Source organism: Aythya ferina (assembly GCF_964211825.1).
Source record: "Aythya ferina genome assembly, chromosome: 16".
In the NCBI taxonomy this organism is placed as follows: Eukaryota; Metazoa; Chordata; class Aves; order Anseriformes; family Anatidae; genus Aythya; species Aythya ferina.
In genome coordinates, this window is record NC_140315.1 from 9,472,854 (window position 1) to 9,494,136 (window position 21,283).

At 51.5% G+C, this 21,283-nt stretch overlaps 1 protein-coding gene across 2 annotated transcripts in view; it reads right to left on the reverse strand.

The window, feature by feature from the left end:
* Positions 1 to 4,283: 4,283 nt before the first annotated feature.
* Positions 4,284 to 21,283, reverse strand: part of LOC311445806 (rho GTPase-activating protein 39-like) — a 50,075-nt gene continuing 33,075 nt past the window's right edge. For both annotated transcript variants that reach the window (XM_084538296.1, XM_084538297.1), the window contains exons 4-10: positions 19,600 to 20,146; positions 17,210 to 17,299; positions 11,051 to 11,124; positions 9,557 to 9,756; positions 7,951 to 8,042; positions 7,329 to 7,498; positions 4,284 to 6,904 (exon numbers count right to left, since the gene is read on the reverse strand). In XM_084538296.1, the coding sequence (XP_084394422.1) occupies positions 6,710 to 6,904; positions 7,329 to 7,498; positions 7,951 to 8,042; positions 9,557 to 9,756; positions 11,051 to 11,124; positions 17,210 to 17,299; positions 19,600 to 20,146 (1,368 nt within the window). In that variant the 3' untranslated portion in view covers positions 4,284 to 6,709. The remainder of the gene's footprint in view (positions 6,905 to 7,328; positions 7,499 to 7,950; positions 8,043 to 9,556; positions 9,757 to 11,050; positions 11,125 to 17,209; positions 17,300 to 19,599; positions 20,147 to 21,283) is intronic.

Consider the following 21,283-nt stretch of genomic DNA (forward strand, 5'->3'; position numbering starts at 1 on the left):
GCTCTCACCAAGCTGGCCTTGAGCACAAGCAGCTGAACTGCTGAGGAGTGTGCTCCAGGCTCTGGCGCTTCCCTTGCCTGTCGGCGAGCCAAGCTTGCTGACCATTTTCCCCATACCTCAACAGAGAAAATCAGGCATGTGGCAAGGGCAACGCATCCAACCAGCCTCCTGCCTCCACTTCAGCACAAGAGGATCCACAATCAGAAAGCGCCTCTTGCATTGACTAAAAAAAGAGACGGAACAAGCTGCAAAATGATGCCATCCGTGAGGCCAGCCTCTGCATTTGGCTGGAGAAATCCCGTGCAGAAGACTCCCAGCTCCTCCCTGACCAGCCACCCAAGGGGCCGGTGTGGCAGATGCAAAGGGTGTCTCTGCGCCCATGGAAGTTTATCTTCGCCTGCACAAGGGCCCGGCCAGTGAGAGGCAGGGGAGCCTGCAGCTGCGTGCCGCGCAGCCCACGCGGGGTCACTGCAGCCCGCACTAAAGCAGCGCCACAGCGCAGGGAGGCCGCAGGCTCCCAGCCTGCCCGAGCATGGTGTGGCTCAGCTGCCAGCAGAGGTGGTGTGCTGAGGCTGCCCCAAGCATGGGCTTTGCAGAGCCGGGTGGGGATTAGAGGAGGGCCAGCATGGCTCAGGGGAGTTTACAGCCATAGGCCGTGCCCTCAACACCAAAGATCAGTCCGAGGATGAGCTTTGTGTCCAGCTCTGCTCGTAGTGGCTCATGTCGGAACATTTTTGGAGCCCCCCCCCATGTCTGGCTGACCTCTGGGCGAGGCCCCGAGGCACATATAGGGGCAGGGGCTCACTCACCAAGTCAGTGCCTCTGCCACACAGCAGCACTCCACGCCCAGGCAGTTTATAGCTTAGGCCATTTTGTCATTCCTTCTCCGTTGGCCAGAGCAACCAGAGAAGCTGGGAGCTGGCTGTGGATCTCCAGGTAGGATGTCTGCCCTCAGCCTGCGCAGGGCCAGCACAGCCCCATTCGTGGAGCAGTGTGGCAGAGACGTGCAGGCACGTCAAGGCACCTAGGCACCCCCATGGTGATTCATCTGGGAGCAGGGGGAGGCTGTAGCCCCTTCCATCGCCTCATCCTCTTTGGGCTCCTGGAGCTATGGGGTCTGCCTGAGAGTAAGGAGGTAGCACACACCGCAGGGACACCCAAGCCCGGTATCTGGGTGCTGTTTACACTTGCAGCACCTTTGTCTTCCCCAGCAGGAACCAAAGCTGGGTCATTTCAGGGGAGGTTGTACCACATGCTGGAACAGTTTAATAGCTCAGTGGCCTCAAAAGAGAGGGGCCCCACTCCTCCTCTGTCCCCCTGCTCTCCACATTTCCCCTGCAGCCCGTGTGGTCACCACTGTTTCTTGTGATCTGAATGAAGCACCAGAGCTGGCACAAGGTGGGATGGAGGAAATGGGGCTGTGAGTGGAGATGAGTTGACACAGGCCATTAGTTCTTCTTTGAGGAAGCAGCATCTTGTGGGAACAACCTGTGTCTTGTGCTTCTACATGGCTTTGTGAGCTTGGGCCCTGAATCCTGCCAGTTCCCAAACCTGGCAGCTGAGGTCCCAGCCCCTTGTGTTTCTCTTTCTGACCAGCAGTTTGGCCTGGTAGCCCAGCACTGGGCTCCAGCTCACACCTGCGCTCTGTGAGAAGCCAAACAGCACATGACAGCTGCTGGCTGCACCCAAGGGCTGGTGGCCCAAGGAGACATCTCCTCTCCAATAACAGCAGGTAAAGCAGGCACTAGGATACCAAGAAACCTCAATTTGAAACTCCGATGTGCCTGTGAACACCTGAGCCCTCCTGCCCTCCTCCCTGGGGCCCCTCAACACCAGCAGCCAGACCTTTGGGCTCTCTCTGCTTGCATTTTCGCAGAAAGACTTCATATTCAACCTTGTGTTTTCATATCTCCATATTCCTCCTCCAGACAGCAGTGATGAAGGCAATCCACCAAGGAAGGGACTCAGGCTCCCTTTACCATATCAGCAAACACCAAACACTTCAGACAAAGCGGAATGGCTTTGATGGTGAGGAGGAGGAAGCTCTGGGTGGAGGCTGCAGCAGGAGGAGCCCCTGGGAGCTGTAGGTTCAAACCTTCCTGGACTGGGCAGCGTCTTGAAATGGTGCCCCCTCTTTGAAAGGAAAACTGACTGATAAGTAACTCAATGCTGCAATATGTCCCAAAAGCTTTACCTCATGGCCTCCTGGAAGCATTCAACTCCAGCAGCTCTATACAGGGTCCATCCCTCCTCAAGGATGGAACCTAGATGGTTCCTCAACCACCTGCACCTGGTTCTCTCCACCATTAAGCATGGGTGACAAATGTTACAGGACAACAGGAGCTCTGGAAGCAGCAACACTCACCAAGCAAATCACCTTTATCCATTTTATCCTTGATGATTGTCCCATAGATGATCTCTGGGTGTGCTAGAGGCTGAGTGCTGCTCTTCGGAGCCCCAGCTCAGTGCCAGCTCCACTAGCCAGTTCTGCTGAATTTGGCACTGGTTTGCTGTGCTCACATCAAACCCGTGCTGGGGCAGCATCGGGGCAGGGACCCTCCCATCTGTGTCCCTCTGCTATGCTGCTGGGCTCCTGATGCAGGCTCACCTATTCCTGTGTCTTGCCACAGGGATGATTTAGTGCAAAGCTTAACATGAAGCTAAAAACTGGTCTCCCACAGCCTGGGAATCTGGGGGATAAGACACAACTCCTGGGCACCTCACATTTACAAGGGGAGGAGAGACTGCAGAAAGCTTCTTTACCAAGAGGGGTGGTGGGTGAGCAGTATGGGTGGCCCTGTGGGGTGGCACCACATCCTGTAACACTGGGGTCCCAAAGCGGGTATGCCCAGATCATCCTTCAGAGAGGTCCCAAAGCCACCCATCATGCTCCAGCAGCTGCCCAGCCTCTTGAGGCGCTGGGGTGGAGTGCAGAGCTCAGACCTGAGGGCAGGTTGCTGTGAGCTGGCAGAATTGCATTTACCATTTCTGTGTGCAGATCCACAGGACACGATGGAGGAAACGACAAAAAACTAATGCCAGGCCCTGTGCAAAGGCCCTAAAACAGCCAGAAATTCACCACCAGCACCCAGAGCATGCAGCACTGCAAGGGTGCAGGCCCCTTTGGACACATTGCCCTTCCACAGCCGGTGGCAGGTCTAGGACAAATTGCACGTGCTGCCTCTCCACAGAGTGCGGAGGACAGGTGAGCTGTGTCCCAAGCCACTGTCACACACAATTTTTTAAGCAATGCAGGCAATTTTTTAAGACTGCAGGAGTGAGCCCAAGCCTCCAAGCCTGAGCTGAAGCCCTGGGTTTGTGGGCTTTATTGATTTGGCCACATCGGCCAGAACAGCCTTGGGGAACACCTAAATGCTGGGCTGCCAACCTCCACCTAGGAAAGGGCTGTTTGAGGTTAAAACACTATTGCTCTTCCTTCTGCTGTTGTTGCTGCCTGTCCTGAAAGCTACAGGTCCACTCCTTGTCTGTCCTGACAGCACAGCTGGTGAGAAGACCATGATTTGGCCATCGCGGGTGGTTGTGTACTGCTGGGGTGACTGGAGCAGTCCTTACTTGCTGTGCTCTAAGTGCACCGCCTTTTCCCAGTGCCACCAGCATATGATCAGCTCCAGAGCATCGGCAGCCCTGGTGAGACTCAGGACAGTAACTCGTCACCACCCGACTGAAGTGGCAAAGGTAGCACTTGTGCTGCAGCTCCACCACAGGATGTGACCGGTGTGAGTCTGGAGCACCACCACAGATGGCTCCTAGCTCCTTCTTGGGGTGGGGAGGAAAGATCCAGAAACTCCTCCAATCTGAACATAAAAATGCCCCAGCTGGGTCAGCCCTGCAGCCTGTGTAACCACATCTCCAGCAACAGAACAGATTATGCAGAGGAAGCACGTGCCTGCAGCACCCACAGCTGCTGGGTTAGGGATATTAGCAGTACATCCCTGTCTTATCCTCTGACTACCCGTTTGTGGAGCTATAGTCCATAAACTTGCCTAAATCCCTTCTGACCCTGAAGGGCTGCAGAAGATAACTGCTCCTGTATAAAGTATTCTCCTTTATCTGCTCCTCCCTGATCTCTTCCCAGTTTCACTGAGTGCCCCACAGTAGCTCCCTGAGAATTACAAACAACAGAAGTAGCCCACAGCTTGCTTTCCGAGTGCTGATGTCATGCTGGTTCCCAAATATTATTCATGAACACTGACATGCAGGCTGAAACCTGCAGCTCCAGGCAGGCACAATCACACATCAGATTCACAGAAAGAACCAGGGACAACTATGGAGACTGTATTTATTATTATAACAGAAGAGAGGCTGCTTTACTGATCTGTATTTACAAATCTGTTGGCAAAGAAAGTAATATCCAGTGTAATTTATTAGCCTATTTTACAGCCCTGGCAAGAAGCATTCATTTGTAATAGCAGCAAATGCCTATGGTTTGATTGCCTGCTACAGCTAAGTGCAAGGAATAACATGGATCACCAGTCTGGTGGCTGGCTGCAGACACATGCATCTGCAGCCCAAAGAAGGGGGCAAGCACATGGCTGCTCCAGCCCTCATGGGGCCAGGATGTGGCACCCTGAACCTGTTCCACGGTTCAAATTTTGGCAAAACATGGCAAAGCTGGTAACCGCCTGCCTGTCTCTGTTTCTGTGAATGTGGCCCCAAATCTGAAGCATGAGGTGCTCAGCACTTTGGAAGGCGAAACAGAGCTGAACTCCTTGGAAGCACTTGGATAGGACGAGTGTGTGAAGCAGATCCTTGCACATTTTTTGGCATGTTTGACACAGCTAATCCTGACAAAGAAGCAAGGTTTCCTGGACCACAGAAGCATCTGGTGTAACAAGGGGGACCACGACTCTCGGCTCATTTGGCCACAAAATGGATTTGCACTGTGGAGCCTCTGAGCGAAGTTGTGCCCTGGAAACCCCACTCACAGAGAGAGATTCAAACAGACACGGGGCACCCTCTGCACATGGCACGTTGTGTCCATGCCTTTGGTTCAGGTTCAGACATCAGCTTGAAACCTCACTCCTTGGCTCCCCACTTGGCTCCTGCAATCCAAAGAGGGCGATTCCAGGTCCCCACTTGAAAGGGAGGGGGTACAGAAATGCAAATGCAACCTTGGACGCTACCAGTAGGCTTAGCATTGCATGAATGATCCCAGCGTGCAGCTCTTTGCTGCAGATCTGCCTCCAGCACAGAAAACACTTCAGATGAAAAGAATAATGCCAGGATGCCACAGAATTAGAGATCGCTGCTTGCTAAGGAACATGCAACAGTATCTGGAGGCTGCAGGGAAATCTACGTGCTGCCCCTTGCTGTGCCTCACTTCTTGGTGGCACATGGAAAGCTGCAGGGGTTTAAAAGCAAAAGAGAGGACACTGAGCTGACAGTACTCTAGCACGCTCCACTGCACCTCAGCTGTTTGGACCTGCCTCTTCCCTTCCTTTCCTACACCCTCTGCAGATCCAGTGAGAATTTGGTGGGAAAAGCACTGGTGCCACAGCTGACTCCAGGCAAGAGGCAATGCAGCTGCCCTGCCTGGAAGGGCACACCGCAGCACAGGGGCACTTCTTCCCACTGGTGGTCTTCCCTGTTTTCTCTGGACCAGGGCTGAACCAGAGGGTGGGCAGAGCTGTCTGTGAAGGACCTGGTGCCAGGAAATGGGGTTGCTGGAGCCGCGGAGGCCGCTCTGAGCACCACCGGCACATTCTCAGCTGTTCTTCAGGAAAACTGGTGTCAGCTCATGCGGCACATGCAACAAGGGCCTGGCAGAAAGGAGCTACGAAGCTGGTGGGGTTACCCCTCGAGGATATGGCCCATATTAGAAGGATGCCAACAAGACTGTTGCATCTGTAGGCGGCCAGGTGTGCAGCCTTCCTCTTGTCCCCAGGCCCCATGGTGTGGGTGGTGCTGGTTTAGCTCCACGCAGGGATGGTCCCACAGACCGACCACACTACTGTGTAGCTCTGAAACCGCCTAAAGGAGAGGGTGAGGTGGATGCTGTGCTGAGCTGGCCTGCCTGAGCTCCCAGGCACAGGATGTCTGTCTGTCTGGCCGTCCAGCAGCAGAGGCTCAGACATCTCTCCTCGGGCTGCAATACGTTTCCACTCATCAGGGCAGTCCCAGGAATCCCTCTGCCTCAGCCAACCCCCCGCACCTTCACATCTACCTACCAGCAGCACCATGGGGTGCCAGAACCACCCTCACGCCTCCAACCAACAGTCTGCAGAGGTAAAGCAGGCTGGCTCCATAGCAGTGGGTGCCATCCCTGTGAGGCAGTTATGTCCCCCAGGACCAGCTTGTGCCACAATACAGGAGCAATGTCCTCCTACCTGAAGCCAACTCTTCCTCCAGAAAGGAGATGGAGAATCTCACTGCCTCAGGCAGCTGTCTCGTGGGTGTCACAGCCCTTTCAAAATGCAGCCAGTTCTGTGGCTCCAAGGAGGAAGCCTTCCCCCCTCTGACACACAGAGGCCTGGCATGTCCAAGGACTTCCAGGTCCTGCTGCTGAAATGCCCAAGCCTTTCAAGAATGTCTAGTCCTTGTCCTTGAAGGGACATGTTGGGAGACGTTCAGGGGCTAACCTGGGGTGTGAAAGCAGCAAGGACAACAGAAGAAATCTAAGCAGAGAGGAGAAGACTTCAAGCACCCAATGACTCCCTAGGGCAATGTCCTGGACCCCAGGGCCAGTGCCTCAAACCAGCCCTTTGATGAAGCTGGTGTCCAAGTGTACTATCAGCATGCGAAGGAAGGACATTTCCTTGCGTGTGTTCTCAAAGATAATGCGAGGGTCATCAGACTGACAGCGCAGGCAGTTAGGGGCCATCACCATGGCCAGGTTGTTCACGTCCATCTTCGTTCTGCCCACATTTGATGGCTGAGCAAAGATCTGCAGGTAATAAGGAAAAGTTGAGCTGTAGCAGTATAAAAAGGGCAAGAGACTCCAGACATGGCCTAAGAAGCGATGCAAGGACAGCAGAGATGTGGCCTCCTTGAAGGACAGTGCCCCAACAGCCACACATTCACGGGGGAAGACCACCATGCTCTGACTTGGCTGATGGGAGTCTCAGCACACAGGGAACATCCTGCAGATCTCAACCTTTCCCTTTGGGACCAGCCCCATACTCCACAAGATCAAGAATATAGTTTATTGCTCCAACAAGGGACAAGCCCAGAAAACCTCCCTCCATTAATCCCACCTTAAATACAAATGAGAGATCCTAAATGCCAGCTGATGGCGCACTACAGATGACCCCCCTTGTGCTCTATGCTCCTGGCTGGCATCAGAGGCAAGGATGGTTGGGGCTGCCTACCTGCAGGAAGTGTATGAGGTAACACAGCACCAGTCTGTTGAGCTCCGGCAAAAGATGCACCACAGCCACGGCAGCGTCAGGGTTCTCGTAGTTACTGATACACTCTTTGTAGAACTGCTGGGGGATCACAGGCTCCTCCAGCTCCCGATACCACAGCTTGAGGAGAGAGGCTGGGCAGAAAGCAGAGGGCATGAGAACAGCTCTGGTTACCTCCCCACCACGTTCAGAGACAAATTTGGCAGAGAGACTGAATGCCTCAGGAACCGGAGGACAGAGGAAGGATTCTGCAGTTGTCCCATTTCACCTTAGAGGTCAAGTCAGAGTTGCTGGGAACAAGAGTGCTGCTGCTGAATGACTCCCAGCTGCCCTGCAGGCTGCTGGGCTTCTACAGCCTCACGCTGATGGACTCTCCACCACCCCCAGTGCTTTCCCATGGACAGCATTTGGAAAAGCAGCAGAAAGGCACAGAATAAAAAGCCAGTTGGTGAAGACAGCTCGCAGAGTACAGCACTGTGTACATGTCCCCAGACAGCAGCATGCATCCTAGGCTGCTCCTGTACCTTCCCCTCTGCACTGTACCATGGCTAAGGCTGCACCGTGCACACATGCAGCATTCCCCTACCTGGGATGTTGGGGTCACTGAGGCCACTTGGGATTCTCCACTGATCCACCTGCAACTTCAATGCGTTGACTTCATCTATGTCACCAGGTATCCTGCAAACAGAAGCACAGCAAGGATGCTTCAGAGAGCACACAGTGCTCGGCAATATGCCCAGCGTGGCAGCAGGCCAGCAAATGGTGGCTCCAAAACTGTTTCTGAGACCCTGGGGAGAAGGGAGCACACAGCAGCAGTACCTACAGAAGCAGTTCGTCAGAAAGAATGGCTTGTCTGCTTTTAGACACAGTTTTAAGATGGGTGTGGAAGAAACACCTGATTCCTTCCCACTAACTCAGACATCCACTGCCATTTTGTCCTCAGAAGCAGTTATTTCCTGTAACTGGGCCTCCCTGCAGCACATTCAGGCCAGACAAAAGAAGCACCTCTGGCTAAATAAGCCAAGATATTAGAAACTAATGCAGGGCAAAGTTGAGTCTTCTGCTAGCTACCTTAAATTACATTTAATAACTGAAAAACTAATTAAAGTCTTAAAACAAATAACAATGAAAAAAAAAAAACCCACACAACCAAACCAACCCCTGAACCCCTGTGTTCATCATACAGATTTTCTTGTCTCCCTTGAATCCTCACATGTTCACCCAGGAGCAAAATACCCTGAGTCTTGCGCATCACCAAGGCTGAAGTGTTGCATTTGATGAACTGCTTTTATCCGACAGATTCTGTCATCCTTTATAATTGCTTTCAGTCACTGGAGAGAGTTCTGATTGGCACCAGTCTGCCTTTCAGCATGATATGTTCAGGGAGATCCCACGTGTGATAATTATCTGTAACTTCTCCTCCAGTGTTAATTACCCATTGAAAGCAGGAGAAAAGCAGCAAAGCTACAAGCAGGGCACTGTAGTGAGGTCATTGCAAGCTGCTCTTAGAAAAGCTCCCTCCTCTACAGCCTGCCTTCTGCAAGGGACACTGCAAGTCACGGCAGTACAGTGCTGTGCTTTAGTCCCTGTTTGGTGCCAGTCACTCCCAGTTCAATTCAGCTTTCCACCTACTGGACCATCCCTGCACTTCCTGGCAGCAGCATCCCCCCACCACAGAAACAAGCAGGACACACAGGCTTCCTCCAGAAGAGGTGTGGGAAACTCACACACCACAGCTGTAGCTGCAGGCTCCACCAGGAACCCAAAAGCTTGGCCCTTCCCTGTACTGGCAACTACTGTTTAAGTTGTGTTAAAGGTTGGACATGGTGCTTAGGGACATGGTTTAGTGGGTGACAGCAGTGGTAGGGGGATGGTTGAACCAGATGACCATGAAGGTCTTTGCCAACCTTAATAATTCTATGATAGAAGTTCAGTGCTGTGCCTGGGTATGTGCTGTCACAAGTGCCGATCACAACTACAGTGTCCCCTCTGTGCTAATGCATGCAAATGGACTGATGCTACTTAAACAGATGATTCCTGAACCTGGAGAGGTTGTTTGTTTTTTCTTGTGATCTGTGACAGGGTGTTGTTCTCAGGGAAGGGGAATCACACGGAGGTCAATCTTGATTTCTTAGCTTTAAGGGCTGATAGCGTGGGTGGATCAAAAGCAACACAGAGTCGCAGAAGCTCACCTGAAAATCCCTTCTGTCTGTTCTCCTCCCAGTGCCAGGACCTGCTGCGACAGCTGCGTCTGCACCCACGGCAGCTTGTGACCCGGATACATGTCCTGCTGCCGCAGCATAATTTCCTCCAGAGAACTGCCAAAGAGTGACGGTGTCACGATGGCATTTCTGGCGTGCGTTATCTCTTCTACTGTTGGTTTACGGAGGCCCTGGGGACAGAGGAGAGCTCAGTGCAGCTGTGGGCTGAGAGGGCTGCTCGTGTGTGTGCCACCTTGATGTCCCCCTGGGAGCCCCTTGCAGCAGCACAGCTCTGGTTCTGCGCGTGCCAAAATCAGGAGGGCTCAGCTCATTCATCTCAAAAGGAGCACAGAAGCTGCTGCCTGCTGGCAGGAGGCAGCTTTGGAGAGTTTGAGGTGTTTCTGCAGGGATTTGTATGTGGTAACAACTCCAGCAGCGCTGGGTCTGAGGCAGCTCAGTTGTGCTGGTGTGGCAGAGGAAGGCACAGGGCACGTGTACAGCAGCCCTGGCACCAGGCAAACACTTGGCCACGGGACAGCTGGAAAAACAGCCCTGGGAAAAGAGAATCCCAGGCATGTTGAAGCCCAGGGCCTGGCTTTAGATCAGGGAAAGCTTCACTCTCAGAGCTGCTAAAGCTCTCTGAGAAGCAGGCACCAAGGGAGCATCCAGGACATGTTTCTTCTGACAGATGCTTTGGAAGAGGCTTCTAAGATTGCCTGGCGAGTGACAGCACAGAGCACAGGATGGGATGGGTGCTTCTCCCGTGGGCTCTGCTGACCCCTCAGTGGGCAGCAGCAGGCAGGGGCTGTGGTGGCGTGTGATGCATGCCTGGACGTCTCCTGCTCTGCCCCAACAGGGACGCCCTGGAGCCATCACCCCTCCCGAGGTATTTCAGCTATTTGCTTATTGTACATGGAGTCCAGATGGCAGGGAGGCCCCGGAGGGATTTGCAGAAATAAAAGACAACCGGATCTGGCTCAGAGACTTAGGATGGACAGGTTGGGGCTGCATGCCAGCGTTCACAGCTCCGTGTGGAGGAAAGGGAGGAGGGGGATGCCTGTACCAAGCATCTCCACTGCATGACTTTGGAAATGGGCAACTCTACAGTAAGCCAGCTGCAAGACCAAGCCCGGGCAAGCTCTGCAGAGATGGGCATCCCTTGCACAGACAGCTCCTACTGCCCTGGAGACAGGCAACCATCAGCTTTGTCCTCCATGTCCCCAAAGCAAGCACTCAGTTCTGTGGCCAGCAGCACGGCAGGCACTGCTCTCCAGCAGGAGCACAGCAGGAGCCAGGCAGCAGCCTTGTCCCACACATCCACGGGGAGAGGAGCCGTGACCAAGCCTCCTCCACTCTCTGTATCTCCATTTTCCATCACTGAATCAGCAGTGGCCTCCAAGCACCACAGGACAGATTTCTCTGGGACCTGGAAAGCCGAGTGCCATGCAGGCAGCCTGAGCCTCCAGCACTGGGGCAGCAACTCACCTTTTTGCCTCCGGTGACGGCTACTTTCTGGAGTTTGCGGTAGCAGTATTTGGCGTATGTGCTGATGGGCAGACCTGGCAGGAAGGATAAACAAGATGTCAGCCCACAACACTGTGCACCCGCCATGCCGCAGATCTTTGCAAAGCACCAGCGCAGCACTTTGCACTGGTACAAATGCCTGCCCCCATTTTGCGCAGCCTGTTCTGCAGGCAGGGCAGAGGCTGCCGAAACCTCACGTGGAGCATGCCGATACATCGTGGCCCCAGAGAAAGGCAGTGTCAGTGCGAGTTGTTGCTCGGCCTTGGAGGGATTTGACTTCTGACTCAAGGCTGGCACTCTGCACCTCCCACCCCTGCTTGTGCGGATCACAGCCCTGCACACACACAGTCTGACCCCGTCCTGACTCAGTGCTCGGCGTTCACAGCCTGGGCACGCATGTGAGCATGAGTCCTCGTTCCCTGCTGCAGAGCCAGAGTTGTGGGACTCACACACACAGGACTGGGTATTTAAATATTGCTCGATCTCAACCAAAGAGTATGCAGAGGCAGTCTCTTGCCAGGAAAGATTTCAAGTGCTTTGAACACATTGTTTATGATTCAAGAGCTGGGATAGTGAGAGAGGCAGCAACGTGCCAGGGCTGGAGAGCACTGAGCCTAAATTCACGACTCCAAGGGGAGGCACAAAAAAATGGAGACCATCTTCCCAAAGCCCTGCAGGAAGCAACCTGGCAGCAACCTCCTCCAGCACTACCTTTTAACATAAAGCTCACATGTGCTCTGTGATGCATGGCAAACCTGGCACACCAGAGCTCAGGAGTTTCGCTGCGAGAGCTGCAGCCCTCTGCAAGAACGGCTGCTCTTGTTGTGCTTGGTTCAGTGAACTTTGAGGGTGAGTGGAGCCAGGATTCACAGAGCTAATCCCCCCATGACACCAAGGGAAATATTTGCACTGACAGAGCACTGATTGCTGGGAGAGTTTTTCCAAAACCGTTGGCCTTTTGTTCTTTTTCAAATCAAGCCCAAATTGCTTGCTGAAAGCAGTGAATAGATCTGCCCTATTTGATTCCTTGCCAGGCTCAAAGCTTGCAGCAGAGTTCAAAATACTTGTGGCTTTTAAGATCTACATTCTGGTCAGATGGTGCTTATTTCAGATCAGCCTTTCAAGCACTCTGTAGCTTAGGTAAGCTGGTCAGGATCCTGGAGTTCCTCAAATCCTCTCAATGTAGAGAGAAGACAAGCTCTCCCGAAGCAAAATGACAAGTCACGAAGGGGAGAGCTGTGCTTTCCTCCAGAAAAGCTGTGCTTTTCTCAGCCAGCAGACAAAGCACAGCCCTTGGCTCCCCTAGATGAAACAAGCACACCCTGCCTCAATGAATCTGGTCGACTTTAACGTCTGGAGTGCAGCCTCCCTGCTACACTGGAGAAATGCCAAAGGAGGTACAACAGCATCCCACAGGCAAAAGGAAAGTCAATTTTAAGAATTTCTCTGGGGAATATCAAAAGCAAACTACTCTCTGTATGCAAAAATCCTGCTAATTCCAGACATGATTTATACTGGGAATGTCTAAGAATTAAAGAAAACAAACACAGTGAACTGCTTTGTGATGTTTCAGTACGTTGGGTTACTGCTTCTGTTGTTAAAAAGTACAGACCCAAAGTGAAGGGTGCTCCAGATTACAGAGGAGTGAATGGGAAAAAGACTGCACTGTGTCTATATAACCGAACAATTACATATGAGGCAGAGCCTTCAAAACTAATGATAGGAAATACTTTCTCACATTGTAATTAGACCATAAAGCCCATGATCACCCTAAGACTTTAACAAGGTTTGCAAAGGAACTGGTTACTTCAGAGAGCCTGTGCTGCTGACACGTGGGCAGCACCAGGCAGTGTCTGGGAGAAGCCTGTTTTCCCAGAAAATACCCTGGGAAAGGCGTAAATCCTACATCCTGTGCTGTGTGCAGCGAGACATCCTGCTCCCAGTGATGCTCAAGCTGCAGCCTCTAACCCAAGGCGGGCTCTGGAATTTTGCGCAAATAAACTGAAAACTAAACTCGCCCCCTGCACGAGGGGCTGGACCTGCTACTGCCCATGGAGCTGCATGGCCAAAAAAGCAGATGGAGCCTTGAGGCACGGGGTGATGGGCTTGCTGCTGCCACTGGCACAGAACGCATGGCAGCTCCCTCAGGGAGCCGTGCCTTGCAGGAGCAGCACGCGTTCCTGTGGCGCCCGAGGTCAGCCCTGCTGCGGAGTGTGGAGGAGAGTCAGAAAGGCCCAAAAGCTAGTGGTGAGCTGGAGAGGAAAGAAAGGCAAGGGAGATGAGGAGGATTCGGCATCAGCCACTGCTTTTTGCAGCCATTGGCCCAACTTGACCATCTGGCAGCTCTCAAAATGCCCAGCTAGGGACCTGCCTGCAGCACAAAACACGATGCAGTCGGGCTGTCCGCAGCAGGGCGGCCAGGTACTGCCTCCCCTCCCCGGCTGAGCCCCGTGGTGCAGGGACAAGTAGCGTTAGCCTGTACGGACAAGGACAGGCTAACACAAGGTAACTGCACTTCTCTGAGCACGTGATGAGCCTGTAAAATCCAAGCTGATCTGTTATTTCCTGTGGTACCACAGTAGCCCCAGGAGCTCGGGAACAGAAGACTCCTCACAACCCACACAGTGAAAAACAGTTTGCAAAGGAAAATATTTTTCCATGTGCTGGCCTAAAAACACATGCAAAGAGCTTCCTGAAGAGCCTCTCCTTTTATAACAAGTTGAAATCCAGGCAATGCACATGCGGGAGCATACCTTCTGGAACAGACTTGAATGCCTTCCTGCCAAAAAATGTCTTAAAAATGCAGCAAACAATGTGGATTCAGAACCCAGCCACAGGACACATATTTTAGCACAGCAGAAGCTGTTGTCTCAATATTTCTGTGCTCTACCACTGCGTCTCACAGACCTCAACCTGGCCCAAAGTCCTTTGTGCAGACAGGCTCCCAGGCCCCCAGCTGCTTGCCCTGCTCTCCAGCAGCAGGGTAGGAGCCTCCCAGGCTTTGAGCTGGTGCTGTGCTCCTGGTTTGGATATAATCAAGCAGTTCCATCCACAACAGTGCCTTAGCCCATCCTCCCCCTTCCTTACACCACCAGCATGTTCCTCTGCATCCTGGTAATGCTGCTCCATCACCATTCCCTACATGTGGACTGCCAGACTTCATCAGCCCAAAGGCCCACATGAGTCTGCAGCCTGCATCAACTGCCAGAAGAAAGAGAAACAGACACAGGATGCATGAAAAATGAGTATTCCCCTGCTAAGATCTCCTGCTAACAGCATGTGGGAGATACCCTGCGGCAGCGGTGCACCTGGACCATTAACCATTAACTGACAGACCTCCCTTCTTTGAATTTGTCCCATTTCTTCCTAAACCTGTTTGCATGACACCCTGCTTTGCAGACTCGTATAACTTTATTTTGTGCTTCCAGACAGAGTACTCCTAAACCTGCTGCCCAACAACAAAGCTGGGTGGCTTCCAATCCTTCTGCTGTGACAATGAGAAATTTTCTTCCCCCTGGGGACCCCAGTGCCAGGGCACGTGGAGCGGGCACAGGCACAACCGTGGCTGAACATTGTTTTGCTCTCTGCCCCTTTTCTAAAAGCTCCCCATTTTCTGTTGGTTTTCTGGCTGCTTCCCAGCACAGTTTTCAGAAATCCATATACAGGCTGCAAAATGTCTTTTCCCACTTGAAAGAGCCTCCCCCTGCATGTGCAGTTAAGGACATCTCCCCCATATACAATACTTTCCTTTGCTGACCCAATTTCCTCTGCTGCTTGATCACTTAGTTACCCTCGTGACGTCCCTCTGCACCTTTAGTTTTTACAGCCCTGCATAATTCTGTACGAACACCAAGCTGTCAGCTCGTTATTATCCTCCTTGTACAGACTCAGACCAAAGCCCAGCATACATTCCTGAAGGATCAGCAGACAATCCTTCTTGTGAAAGCAGATCATTTATTTCTTCTTGTTATTCTTCTGATTTTCAATGGATTACTGATCCATGAAAGGATCTTGCACCACCTTCATACTTCATTTACTCACAGAAAATTATACCGCAAGATGAAGATTGCAGAAGTAAGCGTGGGAAACTTAAAAATATTTTTTGGGTGTTAATCACTGCTTTAACTCCATTTTTCACTGAAAGACATACATGCCTACATATATACTATTAAAGTCTATTTGAAGACAGTATATTTCATTTCTGTTTGGATTTCTCTGTAAAACAGATGCATACAGATGCAGTAGCAGGAAAGCATCTCACAGCTACTAATGAACTCCTTGAAACAACCCAGGAACTTCAGGGAACTGCATCACACCCACGCGACACAAGGAAAGCAGACATGCCTGGTGGAGCAACTGTAAGTACCCCGAGGAAAAACCTGGCCCTTTCAGCAAGCAGCAGATAGCACCTGGCACATTCCAGCAGGATCGCACTGGATGCAGCTGCAGCTCCCCTGGACTCTTGGGGTCAGACTCCAGAAAAAAATCCTCATCGCCAGCCCTCTCTTCCTGCTGCTCTGTGCCTCCCTTGCTACACCTTGCAATCTTTACAGCAAGCTGGCAGGAGCCCTACAGGCAAGCTCAGTTATTCCAAAGCCCCGTTCCATTTCCAGAGTGGGTCTTTCCTGTGCAATGAAGTGCGCAGGGTCCTGTGAAGGGAGCAGCATGTGGCCTGTCATCAGATACCCAACTAAGTCACAAAAGCATTTCTGACTTTCAAGTGCTTCTTTCTGGAAACTTCATAAAAGCTCTCCTGGTGTTCTTTTGAACACAATGTCACATGTATATATATACACACACATATATACACAAGTAAAAACTATCTCTATATTCCTAAACCCACCTCCAGCACACACAACACAGACAGGGAATCACGCAGCAGAACTGCTCAGCCCACACAGGCTGAGCACAGCCTGTGTAGAGCAGATCAGGGAGTTGTCCCACAAAGATATCAAAATCCCTCTAATACAAGCAAGATGACTTTTCAAAGGCTCAGAGCAGACTGAGCTCTTAAGGGCCTGAACAGGAGAGGAAAAAGACATATTCCTACAACATGTGTATTCCCCCATGTGATTTCAGGCCTCTGCACTTAATCCCGCAGGAGACAGGCTAGTGAGAGAGCGAAGGACAGAAGCTCACAGCAGGGGCTGTGACCAAGGAGCCTCCTCAGCCACTTGCCACACCTGCAGGTGCCACTGAGCAGCAGTGACTCAGGGCAATCACCACTGGAGTGCAGCTGCGATTTCCACGTTTCATGCACCTGCATGATGCAGTGAGCCAGGGCTCAACGACGCAGGAAGCTGGACTCCAGCTCTCCACAAGGAAAGACACCGAGGCTATGAGACAAACTGCTGCCTGATAGGAATTCATAGGCTTGACTCAAGTTTCCTAGAAACAATATAAAAACTTGAATAGACTTTAGTCCAGGAATATTTTAGGCCAGAAAAAGTATTATCTGTCCTCCTTCAGCCAGAAGTAAAAACTGGAGTAATGCTACTATAAAAAACAAACAAACAAACAAATAAATAAACAAATAAATAAAAAGGAGCAATAGCTTTTGTCCATTCAGTAGAGATGTTATTTGGGCCCTGGACCACAAGACCACAAGACCAATGGACCTGGCCAGCCCAGGAAACATGGACAAGGAGAAGCCGGTACTTGAAAGAGAAAGGCAGAGCTCTTTGCCAGATATTGATGCCCTGAAGGTCCTCAGGTTGGGTGGTGGCTAACAAAGTCCATAGCTACAGTTGAAGACAGGTTCTTTCCACAGTGCTGGCTCACACAGCCTTTAACACTGACATATACTATACAGAAGTCTGCAGCTTGCACAGACTGGTTGAATTACTGCCCCAGGTCTGCATCCAACTTAAGGTCCCGTTTTCTCAGTCACCTGTCAGTGAACGGGTTCCCACCTACCACCACACTGCTACCGGGGCCCTGTGCACTGCCAGCGGCCACCCACACTGCTCCCAACCCCTCTCACTGGGCACCTGCAGTGAAGTTTCCTGTATCTAAGTCTATGCACTTAAAGAAATGGTCTGATTTTCAGCAGAGCTCAGCAGCCCAGCCTGTCTGAGGTTAATGCCCTCTTGGCTCCCTGTATGCTGTGCCCCCTTTTACCTTCCTCTTCGGTGTTTTGTTTCCTCTTTTTCCTGGATTTTGAGTTCTTCTTGTTTTTCAGATCCACAAGCTCCTTGATGCGCTGGGCAACTGAAAATTCAAAGCACCATTAAGTGAGCATTGAAGGGGACCAAATGTTCCCTGTCCTCCTCCCCTTCAGTGTGGTGGAAAGAGCTTCTGGATTAATAACATGGAACGTTAAAACACCAAAGCCCAGCACTGCGCACAGACAGGAATGAAACCAGCCAGCCTAGCTCCAGCAAGGGGAGGTCTGCTTGGGGTCCTGTACCACAGCCGGCTCCAAACACAATGTGTGAGGGGCCCAGGACATCATTCAACTTCTCTGAATAGCTGAATAGTTAAGGAGCGGCTTCAGGCAGCAAACTTAGGCCTAAATAAACTTACTGCCCAAATACCAGAAGGTATAACCCACTCAAATAGTTCAGATTACTCCTCCTTGCTGCCTGGATCCTGGTGCCATCAGGGTGACATTACAATCCTGGGACAAGTGTAGCTGGAGGAAAAGGATCTGAGGGAGAATCCTCATGAAAACCCTAACCAATACTGCACATCCAGTGAGACCAGAAGGCAAGGGTTTGCATTGCACCATTGCTGCCCCCAGGACCCAGATGTGCATGTTCTCTTCAATATCTTTATCAACGATCTGGATGAGGGGATCAAGTGCACCCTCAGTAAGTTCACAGATGACACCAAGTTAGGTGCCTGCACTGATCTGCTTGAGAGTAGGAAGGCTCTGCCAGAGGATCTGGGTATGCTGGACTGATGGGCTGAGGCCAACTGCATGAAGTTCAACAAGACCAAGTGCTGGGTCCTGCACCTGGGGCACAACAACCCCAAGCAGCGCTACAGGCTGGGTGATGAGTGGTTGGAGAGCTGCCTGGCAGAGAAGGACCTGGGAGTATTGGTTGAGACTCTGCTGAATATGAGCCAGCAGTGTGCTCAGGTGGCCAAGAAGGCCAACGGCATCCTGGCTTGCGTAAGAAGCAGTGTGGCCAGTAGGGCTAGGGAGGTGATCATCCCCCTGTACTCGGTTCTGGTGAGGCCGCACCTCGAGTACTGTGTTCAGTTTTGGGCCCCTCGCTACAAGAAGGACATGGAGGTGCTCGAGCGAGTCCAGAGAAGGGCAACAAAGTTGGTGAGGGGCCTGGAGAACAAGTCCTACGAGGAGCGGCTGAGGGAGCTGGGATTGTTCAGCCTGGAGAAAAGGAGACTCAGGGGTGACCTTATTGCTCTCTACAGGTACCTTAAAGGAGGCTGTAGCGAGGTGGGGGTTGGTCTGTTCTCCCATGGGCCTGGTGACAGGATGAGGGGGAATGGGCTAAAGTTGAGCCAGGGGAGGTTTAGGTTGGATATTAGGAAGAACTTCTTTACCAAAAGGGTTGTGAGGCATTGGAACGGGCTGCCCAGGGAAGTGTTGGAGTCACCATCCCTGGAGGTCTTTAAAAGACGTTTAGATGTAGAGCTCAGTGATATGGTTTAGTGGAGGACTGGTTAGTGTTAGGTCAGAGGTTGGACCAGGTGATCTTGGAGGTCTCTTCCAACCTAAATGATTCTGAGATAATGTCTGCACCTGCTCCGAGGATTTGTGGGAGACTTCAACTTGTGTTTGAAGCCTCAGGGGGACATAGGCATTCTGGTTTCTTGATTGAGACTGGACGAGCCACAACAAGCACTGCTAAAATAGTCACAAATCAGCCAATAAACACCCTCCAGGTTGGAACTTGGCTTTTCTCTCTTTTTTTTTTTTTTTTTTTCCAAACAGGATAGTACAACAATTTAAAATTGGAGCAATAACCAGATATATGGGTTAGGTAGGAACACCTGCCTTTCCAGGTAATGCTGGGCTGGTACCCAAGATTTCTAAAAGGCATCTATTCATAACCAAGCCATTATTCTTCAGGGTCCCTGACTACTTGCCATGCTAAGGCCCATTTATAGCATTAACAATGGCTCCCTAGAAAGGTCTGTACTAACATAATTTATTTTGTTTTTCCCCCTTCTTCAAAGAACTTCGAAGACATCAATCACATCTTCAGAAACCCAAGTTAAGTCTGTCCATGGCAGGGGCTGAAGTGGCTCTTTTCAGCACTGATATTGCCATGATGCTCTTTAAGATGAGCACAGTCTAGGGCTGGCATTTTTTTTTGCCAGGCACAAGTGGGAATTGTAGGGGGAAGATGAGCTGGTGGCTGCTTCATCCTGCTGAGGAAGGATGGACTCATGCAGTGCATGGTGCTCTCAGGGATGGAAACCACAGCACTGGCTGGTGACTCCCTGTTTGTTGTTTATTATTTAAATAAGCCTCTGAATAAATGTCAAAACCCACCACAGTGCTGCTGGGGACAGAATGTTATGCATGAAGCACTTACTGTTTTCATCGCTGTCAAGGTGGCGATAGATATAACCTTCCAGGTAAGACTGGAATTTGGGTGATGGGGAGAAAAAGGCCAGACTGATGGCCATCAGTTCCCAGCCCCATGCCAGGCTTCGGTAGCATGTATTATCTGTTGTCTGACGGATCAGTTGTATGTAGAGCTCGTCCCGTAAACCTTGCATGCTCCAGCACTTGGTGACCGTGACCAATGCCACGTGATTGCGGTCCATGCGTGTCTGGCGATCTCCCATGTAGCTCTGCACCAGTTTGAACATCTCACATGCCTCTTTTTTGATGGCACGGTTGCTAGTGATGAGCATTGGTTTTTTGATAGAGCTGCCGTTCCATGACAGCATGTTGGAGATGGAAATCCTGCGGCGGAAGATGCCCTGAGTGTGCATGTTCAGGTTTTTAGAAGCCCAGTCTGCCATGCTGCTCTGGGAGATGGGCTTCCGTAGAGTATTGTAAGGGAAATGATATCCTGTGCAGCCACCGGGCTGGCCACTGTTCTCCTGCTTGGGGTCCACCTCTATTGTCCCAGGCTGCAAAGGAGAACAGATGTGTTAAAAAAAAAAAAAGCAGCTTAGCTGACTCCTTATCCTGACAAGAAAATTAACAACAGTGAGACATGAGGCTACCAGCAACTGTAAAACAGTGAATCTGTACAAAACAAGGGGTTTTGCAGAGTACGTTACTGACAACTGTAGTTCTGCAAGAGCCTGGCTGGCACAGTCACACACTTGACACTGTCCTCAAGGGAATCTCTGGGATGTGGGATAACGGGGCTGATTATCCAAGTTGTTCCAGGGCACCTGGAGACAGCCCAGGCAGGAGCTCGCTGACTCCTAAAGGAGCCATGCAGCGATGTGGCCATACCAAGGCTCCAAGTGTCTCCCTGCTCTTCACCTCCCGGTTTCCCTGGAGCCAGGGGAGCCCAGGAGGAGGGTGGGGAAACACCAGGAGGTGGCAGACTAGGCAGCCAGGCACTCCTACCTTCTTGCCTCCACCCTTTGTGGCTGCTACAATACCATAGCTGCTTCCTGCCTTTAATATTTTTCCCAATTCTAGTAAGAAAAGACAAAACAAAATCATTGTTTCGAACTGCCGTCAGGAGCTTCTGAGCTTTGGCAGCCTGTGCCTGCAAAGCCTCTGTATCCAGGCATTCAGAACATGCATGTCAGGTCCACCAGGACTTTCCTAATGGAAATACTGGCCAGGCACACAAACTGGGTAGGAAAAGCTAACAAATGCACTGCAGAGCACGAGCACAGCTACTTTGATGGCAAGACTGATGCCCAGGTAGGATAATCCTACAAACCAAGGAGGTATTTTGGGAGGAAAGAATGGTAATTCTAGGGGCAGGCAACAAGTCTGATATAGTCACAACCCCGGGACGAACACCCTCACATCCACTGCTGCATCAAGCTCTGTAAAAGCAACTGCTGAGGCTACCACTGAGATCTGAAAGCTTGATGGGGATTCACGGATCTGGGTGTCCCAGGACACTGGGCAAGGACCAGGTGTACACAACTACACCTACAGCAACAGTTAGATGGGTGTCCAGGGGCTGCCATCTACACCGTGCTCAATTACAAGCTCCAATCACACAATTTCAGGTGTGTTTGAGTTTGTGAAGTGAGAGAGTTGGGATACCTGCATGAGCCAGCTTCTCCCACCAC